The sequence below is a fragment of the Nilaparvata lugens genome, unplaced genomic scaffold (genome assembly GCF_014356525.2).
Source record: "Nilaparvata lugens isolate BPH unplaced genomic scaffold, ASM1435652v1 scaffold6219, whole genome shotgun sequence".
In the NCBI taxonomy this organism is placed as follows: Eukaryota; Metazoa; Arthropoda; class Insecta; order Hemiptera; family Delphacidae; genus Nilaparvata; species Nilaparvata lugens.
The window spans coordinates 3,917-13,814 of NW_024091978.1; the positions used below are offsets into that span (position 1 = coordinate 3,917).

The following is a 9,898-nucleotide window of genomic DNA, read 5'->3' on the forward strand; positions in this document are numbered from 1 at the left end:
TTATTTATGTATATTTACGTACAATATACATTCAAGTATTCAAAAAAGAACATAATGAATTCTAGTTGTAGCTGAGCTAAAACAATTGGGCTACTAATTTTTGTTTGATTAAAAGTGATTTCAAGGCTCCTATTTCTCAATAAATTAAATGTATACTGGAAGTAAATCATTTACATATAATATATGTCTCATAATTGACTCATAATTGTCTCATAATATGTAAATTCACGTAAATTATAGATACGATTATTTAAAAAGAAATTATTTTTTCAATCTTTAAATTATTGTAACCGTTTCCTGGATCGTTAATTCACATCCTATCTTCCCTTCCCTCAGCCATGCCTATCTACCTACCTTCTTCCACTTCCCTATCACACACCCTTCCCTTCCAGTTATACCTTACCTGCCTATTACATGGGAAACCATAGTTGGCAAGGTATTTTCCCCCTCTTTCTTCCAGCACACATCATTTTATTGTCTTTTAATGTGTTTATCATTATCAATTCATATTTAATGACTTTATCATTGTTACTGTTATTATTGATTTGTTGTATATTGCTTTTACACATTGTATTTTTGTGGGTTGTGAATAAATTGAAATTGAAATTTTCATTTGTTTATTCAGTGATTTGAGTACAGAAAACCTGAAATATCTGAGCAGCCGGCAAGCGATTGAGGACATAGTTTACTTCACAGACGAAATGAAGAAGAAGTTCGGGATGAAGTGCAATAATGAAGTGGTGCTCTTTGGCGGCTCCTATCCGGGTGCTCTGGCCGCCTGGGCGCGAAACAAGTATCCTCACAAATTCAGCGTGGCGCATGCGTCTGGAGCACCTATACAGGCCATATTTGATTTCTCTGGTGAGTGGAGGGGTTTCACAAATCAGTTTACAATCATTATCAAAATGGATAAAAATTAATTGTTTGAATTGAATTTACCATATAGTCCGCGTTCATTGAAAGGACAGAAATAACATAAATTTTTCGCTTGTGTAATAAGTAAAGCCTATTATATACTTTGTATTATCAGTTTTTATGCTTATCTCATACTTATGAATATCGGGGCACCGAGCTTCGCTCGTTATTTTTATTTATTGATAAACAGAACACAATTCTCTAAAAATTTTAATGATCGTGTTTAAATCTCACAGCTGGCTATACGTCAGCTTATGAATTTCTGGGTTGCGATACTTTGATTTTCTACAGAATTACTTGCTCAATTTTTACTATCCACAGACGAAGAAAGTCTCAGCTGTTCCAGCCAAGGATGAATTATCCTTTTAATGTCGTTCAGCGAGTTTTCCCAAGGATGAGACCAAGTGCAATCGAATTTTTATATCATAAACCTACTATGTTCCAAATTTCGTGAAAATCGTTAGAGCCGTTTTTGAGATCCGTTGAACATAAATAACCAGATATAAAATACAGAAATTGCTAGCTTAATATAATAGGATATACCTTGCCGTACTTATTTCAGGTGAATAGTGATACCTCTCATTAAACATATCATTAAGTACTTCCATCACAATACCTTTTTTCTCACTATATAGTTTATCATTTCCAGAGTACATGGAAATATTTTTCATATATAGTTAATCTTGAACTTCTGCATTCAAATTCAATTTTAAATACTTGTTTCTCTTTCTAATTAATTTCAACCTTACCCTGAGTTTTGTTGCTAGCATAGTCTTTATTTCATTTATCATACTTATTTTGTTCACAACAAAATAATTGAAGATATTAGACTTTGATGACATATCCCACATAGAAATTTCTCGGGAGTGTCTTTGGTCAGTAAATTTAGAGATTATATTTCTACATTGTTGGATAACGATCTGGTAGCGTTGCGGAGCTAGAAAAGGATAGCGTTATCTGCTCTGTCAAATGATAGACAAGGATAGCAAAAACAAATTTTAATCAAATACTGCCATTATAACGTGGACTGCACTATAAATAAATAAATAAATAAATGTTTTATTGTAGCAGCAAAAGAGAACATCAAATGCATTACAACGTCAAATAGTAACAAAAGTAGACACATAAAAAATAAATAGAACTATTAAATAATATAAGTCACAATCGCACACAGGTAAATCATTATAATTCTACACCAAGAAATTTTTCTCTGATCTCAATGTAACAATCAAGTAATAAGGCTATTCCACTTCAAGATTTATTCCGAAAAATTCATCTATTTTATAAATACAATTTTCTGACAAAATTGCTTTCAATTTGTTTTTAAATTTTTCAATCTCTAGGTTCCTGATTGAAGGAGGTAAAAAATTATACAATTTTATCGCTGCATAGATGAATGTTTTTTGAACATATAGAATATAGTTGTAAGTACATAATTGTATAAATTTTGCAGAAGCTATGTTTTTGTTTGTAAATTTGTTTACTGAGAAATAACATTTAAGTTATTTCTGTTATAAAATATTTCAGCCTAAAACTGTTCATCTCCTAACTTTTAATAAATAAAATGTTAGGGAAAGATGGTTATGATAGATGATAGATAGCTTCAATGCCCTATAAATAACTGTTCGAATAGTATAATACCTCAAATACAAAAGGAAATGCAAAACATTAGCATATACTTCAGTAGGCTACATTTAATAGAATATTAGGCTATTAAACGAAAATCCAATTCAAATACTGAAAATCACCCCGAAGACTGAGATTCCTCATCAATTTCTATCAATAATTACCTATTATAATATTTTAACAACTATTCAAAATAATATTTTGGTTTTCTAGAATGTTCAAGTTTTATATGAATTGATGGTTGATTATGTTTATACATTTCTGCAGGTTTTAGTAATGTGGTGAGGAAGTCGATTGAACTCTACGATGAAAATTGTGTATCAGTAATTGAACAGGGAGCAAAAAAGCAGCAAGAACTGATGCAAACTCAGGATGGCTTGAAAAATCTTACTACAAAGTTCAAGTGAGTTGAGCTCATTCATATGAATAGCTTGTAGAAGTTGAAAAGCTAAAAATTAGTCCATATTGAACAGCGAGTGATGTATTCTCATGGGAATGTTAAAATTATGAAGCCTAATTGAAGTACCTATACTTGCGTTCAAGCTCTATTCAAGTTTAGCATTTCATCCAAGCTCGTTCAATAGTATAGGATTTCTTATTTTTAGAACTCGTGGCTGGAGCTCAAGGCTTCTTTTTCCATTCACGCCAAAAACTATTGTAATTTAATGATTATTTTATTTCTTGTATCTCATGATTCATTAGTAATGAGGTATCTTACCTGATGAGAGTAGCCTACAGTATCGGTAACTTCAATGTACCTAGAATTTATTGTATTCTAGGTAAACTGAGTAACTTGAATTTTAAGATTGAGAAAAAAGATAAGATGAAAATATTTGATATGTTAGTATAGGTAGCAGTAGATATAAATATATGAAAGTTTCTGAGAGCTTATTCCAGGCCTTTATTATTATGAACTGTACTATGTTATAATATGTACGGTTTTATAATATGAACTGTCTATTATTGTATTGTATGACAAAATATTTAAAACACTATACTATGAACTGTACTATGTTATAATATGTACGGTTTTATAATATGAACTGTACTATGTTATAATATGTACGGTTTTATAATATGAACTGTACTATGTTATAATATGTACGGTTTTATAATATGAACTGTACTATGTTATATATGTACTGTTTTATAATATGAACTGTACTATGTTATAATATGTACTGTTTTATAATATGAACTGTTATTATTGTATGACAAAATATTCAAAACACTACTATGAACTGTACTATGTTATAATATGTACGGTTTTATAATATGAACTGTTTATTATTGTATGACAAAATATTCAAAACACTACTATGAACTGTACTATTTTATAATATGTACGGTTTTATAATATGAACTGTTTATTGTGTTATATGACGAAATATCCAAAACATTTCTTTCTCTTTGATTTCAGGACATGCAGACCACTAGAAAAAGATGATCTAAACAAACAAGCATTTTTTCAGAAACAAATCAGCATGATCTCGACTGTGGCTCAATACAACGGGACCGGTACACAGGACATACCAGCCATGTGCAAACTGTTGACAGAGGGTTATAGTGATGAGGACGAACCCATTGATAAACTGGCCAAATACGTTATAACCACCACAAAACTCACACAGAATGAGTCGTGCACCGGGTACAATTACCATAGTAACATTAAATATTTGAAGGAAACTGACTGGAAGGAAGGTGGAACCTGTAAGTATATGACTAAAATAATAACTTTGTTGAAGTTCTGACACTGTGCTACTAGTAAATATTTGAGAAAACACTTACTTTTTTTGGAGTCTTGAGGAATGCATTTCACTCCTGAAGAGGAGCTTCATCAGCCTGACCGTCAATGTCTGACTTCGTCAGGCTGATGAAGCTCCTCTTCAGGAGTGAAATGCATTCCTCAATACTCCAACAAAAGTAAGTGTTTTTCTCAAATATTTACTAGTAACACAGTGTCAGAACTTCAACAAAGTTATTATATAGTGTTTCGTCATGGAAAGCAACTCCAACTAAAATAATATTCTATATGGATACGGTAGTACGGAAATTAAGGCTGTGCATAGGCTAAAGATGAACTTTCTACTGGTGATATTTTTCAAAGTTTTTCGATTTGTATATTATCAAGCTATCAAAATGAAAAAGTTTTCTCAAGAATACATTTTTTCCCCGATTATTACTTTTTGAGATATGAGCACCTAAAGTTTGAATTTTTGGGACAGAACATTTCAAATTCGGTAAGAGATAAATGCATGATATTCAAAGGATGAATTCTTCATGGTCTTGTTGATCGGTTGAACAAAAATTTTCTGAAAATATCAATTTTTGATGAAGTTATTAAATTCACTAAAAATTACCAAAAATAACTCAACTAAAAGTTATTTTTGGTAATTTGAATAACATCCTCAAAAATGGATAATTTCAGAAAATTTTTATTCTATTCAATCAACAATACCATGAACAATTTATCCTCTGAATCTCATTGATTTATATCTTACCGAATTTTAAATGTCCGGTCCCAAAAATTTAAACTCTAGGCGCTCATATCTCAAAAAGTAATGATCGGAAAAAATGTTTACCTGAGAAATTTTTTCATTTTTAAAGCTTGATGATCTAAAAATAGAAAAACTTTGTAAAATATCGTTATTCTAATTTATTTTTATTTTCATGTTACAAACAAAATACATTTCAAATAAAAAATAATACACATTTTTTTCCATGCATGGGCAAAATGCCTGTGTGCAGGAAAGAGTAGCAATCTGAGTAGTTCATAATGACAATAGTTCATAATTAGTTAACATAATGAAATACATGAGAATATATGTGAAAGATGGAAAAGATTGATATGATAGATGGAAAAATGAAGTATGAAGTGAAGAAGAAGAAGAGAAAGAAACAAAATGAATGAGGGGCAGAAAACTCACTGTCAAGCCAAGAACAAGAGAAACGGATAAGAACAGTGGCCAACCGACTCAGCATGCATAAAGGCTAGTCTTATCAAAAATTATAATTTGATTTAAGAAAATCTAGAATTCTTATCCTACCAACCTCCAAAAGCCATCTATTAATGTGGCGTTTGTATACGCCTATGGATCGTGTTTCAATGTCTTTAATGTGTTGGGGGAGTTTTGAGTACCTAAAGTATACTTGCTTTATAGAAGGAATTTGTTGTTTATTGATTTGGATACTCTAGGAATAACAATGTCACCGTTCACCGAGCTCCTGGTTGTGTAGCCATGTTGCACTTGAGCGAATATGTCTGGTTTATTCCTGTAGATGTGCATAAGTAGGGATCGAACATACAGCTGATTAATATTAAATACTTTAAACTCGTTGAATAGGGTTTCAGTAGGGTACCTACTATTTTTCTGTAACGCCGTTTTAATAATAGATTTTTTAGTCACTTCCAAGGGATTCAAGACAGTCTTTGTGGCGCCTCCTCAAGCTAAGATACCATACTGTAAGATAGATTGGGCATACGCATAATATACTTGCTTAAGCCGGTAGATAGTTTATTTTTAGCCTTTGCACTGCCTTAATATCCGTACCATTATTATATTTGCAACGTTTGACCAACTAATATTATAATGATTTTTCAGTCAACTTTGTCAAAAACTTCCAGTATATCAATCCTAAACTTTCTTTGCCTCTCTTGGACGTGTCACCCGTAGAAAAACATATTGCCTAGTATGAGATCCGGCCCTTACGAATCTTTGATAAACTCTGTCAAATAAATAAGTAAGTAATATGATAGTATTTATATACTGATAAATTCTGTTAAATATGTCAGTATATGATAATACTTATATAATACCGGTACTGATAAATATAATGTCAATACTGTCTAGCATAACAAGGCTTTAGAATAATATGAATAAAATTATTTTTATTTTTTCACAGCTCGTCAGTTCTTATGGCAAGAATGCACAGAGTTTGCATGGTTCTTGATTTCAAACCAAAATAGCAGTTTGTTTGCTAATACATTGGGTACAGACTTTTACATTAAACAGTGTGCCGATGTTTTTGGTGATAAGTGAGTATATTTAAATGATTTGAATGAAATTTTTGCATAAGCTTAATCGATGTTCATCCATCGTAGGCTAGGCCTACATCATTCCTCACATTATTCTATACTATTTCCATTTATCGGTAACAAGAGCATTCTTAGGCTAAATACTGGGTGAATGAACATTAGTGTAAAAAATAAATCTGAAAAATTTGAACTATATCCCAATTTTAAACAATAACGATGCATATACAAACCAATTTCACATCAAATTAGGCCCTGACGGTACGGTACTAACAAAAGCATCAAGTTTATGATGAAGTATATATTTATTTATTTATGAAAAACATGGAAGCATACAGGTTTTCTCCCAAAAATTGCTTCCATAACAACACAATTACAATAGTTCATCATACAGTAAGAGTACAGAAAAAAAAGAATATTGAAAATAAAATTAAATTCCAGTAAAAATTAAATACTACTGTAGAGCAATACCATATTACAACAGATGCTATGAGTAGTGTCATTTAAATGATTTGCATATACCCGGTAAGTGTTGTATGTGCTATCCTTCTGAGAGACTCTGACGACATATTATATACAAAAAAGTATGGTCTCCATAGCATGGTTTGTAAATTGTAAAAATGCAAAAACCAGTGCACCCACTTAAAGTGAATCTAAATCATGCTCCACTATAATATGATTTCCTTAGGACCTACCCAAGGTATCTAGAATAGGCCTACATGTATTCTAGGTACGTTGGACCTACCGTACCTATGTTTTTCGGTTCCCAATATACCTAAGAACATTAATGTTAATTGACTTTATATCGCCTCATCTATGAACAAGATTCGCCTAAAGTGAACTATTTCAGTTGATTTTCACAAACTACATAAATATCATGTATGAAACATAATGTTTTGCAGATGTCATCTGAACCTCAAAAGAAGGATTGATGTGAAATAAACCTGAAGCTCAAAGAATTCTTTATTTTGAAAGAAACTTTATTAAAAAAATTATTTTATTTTTTAAAGTTGAGACTTTATAGCATAAATATTCATGCCAAATTTCTGATCAACACAACATTTTGTTCTTCAGATAAAAATTCCCAAGTGAAAAAAAAAACAAAATGGCAGCTATAAGGATAACCGCTGAGTTTTGGACACTTCAAATACGACATTTGTAGTCTCCTATCATCCAGGAACAATACACTAAAATGTTCGACACTACTTCTGAAACACTCTGTATAGGATTGTGTGCATAGTTTTTTAGTATAGATAATAATATAAGCCCAATTGTTTGAGTTTGGGACATCTCTTTTGAATCACCCGGCATGTTTTCATCAGTTTCATAGTAGTCGAACTGCATAAATTTATCGAGCTAACTTGATACATTTGAGATTCTATTTTATAAAGTTTCTTTCCATGTCATTCACGACATCAGATTCATACATTTTGAATTACCCTGTATTTTTTAATCAATTTTATATTAGTCAAACTGCGTGAATTCATTGAGATTTCTTGATACATTCAAAATGATATTTAATAAATTTTCTTTCCATGTCATTCATAACAGATTCACACAAAATTTTTAATAGAACAAGAGATCGAAAGTACAAATTCATATTACGGTGGGCGTCATAATTACAACCAAAGCAAATGTTTGTTCACTCAAGGACAGCTCGATCCGTGGCAGGCCGCTGGCATCACAGAAGACAATGATAAGAAAGGATATAAAGCACTGATCATGAAGAGTAAGTAAACTTGAATAGCAGTAAGTAGAGGAAGTGAAAAAATAGAACAGTGAAAGTAAAAAATCTGGTGTGGTGCACTCACACAACTTTCCTTGCCGTTATGAAAATTGATCCCCTGACGCATCTCAAGTCTACTATTTAAAGATCTGAGCCAGCTGGTGACAGGACAATACGCTGGAGACACACTAGGTCTACTATCTCTTCATAGTGAATGATTTAATAAAATCAACAGTTGCAAACAGTTTACAATTGAATAATAACATTTTCTCGAATTTCGAGCTTATTTTCAATTTTAGGTGAAAATGTTACTAGACATTAATTGTAAAGATTTTCATGCTCAATTTCTTCCACTTAGAATTTTTTGTTTAAATTGTAATTGAAGCTTGATAATTATTGAGAAACTGAATCAAACTTTGCATAGATGGGGCGGAGCTCCTGAAATTCTTACAGATATGGGACTTGTGGCAGTTGATAGAGCTTATCAATAACTATTCTAGGTATAAATTTGAAAATTTTTTTTTGAGAAAATCGCGAAAAACCCGGTTTTTGACAACATTTTCGCAATTTTATCCGCCATCTTGAATTGCATTTGGTCGAAATTGTTCGTGTCGGATCCTTATAGGGGAAGATATTTAAGTTCCAAATTTCAAGTCATTCCGTTGATTGGGAGAGATGAGATATCGTGTACACAGAGACGCACATACACTCATACACACAAACACACACACACACACATACAGACCAATACCCAAAAATCATGTTTTTGGACTCAGGGGACCTTGAAACGTATAGAAAACATGAAATTAGGGTACCTTAAATTTTTTTGGAAAGCAATACTTTCCTTACCTATGGTAATAGGGCAAGGAAAGTGAAACACACATATGTTGTCAAATTCTACACAGTTTAATTCGGTACACGACCATGGTTTCGTGACCACACCGGTCACATTTTAAGTCATTTATGAAACGGTTCTACAATATTGACAATGACTCAGTCGAACTTCTTTGTTATTAAATAGGCTATTTTACAGGCCTATGTAAAATGTTGTATTTTTAATTTTGTTTCTCATTTTTCCTCAGATCTTGGGCACGTGAGAGATCAGGAAGCTGAGAGCGATAGCGATCCACCAGAGCTGGTGGAAGCGAGAGAGGACATCAAAAAAGTTCTTAGGGGATGGATTGAAGCTTTCAATTTCGGACAAAATCCCAATACCATTCCTCCCATAGACTGTGGTGATTGATTCCCACATAATGTCAAATTTTCAATTGATAACTTAACAAATAAGCAACTTAAGAGAAACGATAAAACCCAATCTGAATGTTAAAACCAGCATAATAATATAACCTTATTCTGTAAAAGTTGAGATAAGCACAGATGAGAATAGATGTACATTTTGATAAAATTTCTAATTATTATATGGATCAATTTATTCCTTATTCTTCATTATACAACAAGTACATCATAAAAAATTCTAATGTGGCGCACTCACACAACTTTCCTTGCCGTTATGAGAATTGATCACCTGACGCTAGTGTAAACGCGCATCTCAAGTCTACTTATAAACAAAGATCTGAGCTAGCTGGTGACAGGACAAT

The 9,898-nt window shown here is 31.9% G+C and overlaps 1 protein-coding gene across 1 annotated transcript; it reads left to right on the forward strand.

The window, feature by feature from the left end:
* Positions 1-625: 625 nt before the first annotated feature.
* On the forward strand, positions 626-9,628 carry LOC120356229 (putative serine protease K12H4.7; the record flags this gene model as incomplete). The annotated part of the gene is made up of 7 exons (XM_039445134.1): positions 626-861; positions 2,809-2,944; positions 3,962-4,251; positions 6,445-6,577; positions 7,477-7,507; positions 8,126-8,303; positions 9,383-9,628. Coding segments are annotated over 7 exons (1,165 nt in total), but the record flags the coding sequence as incomplete, so codon positions are not given.
* Between the last annotated feature and the right edge of the window lie 270 nt (positions 9,629-9,898).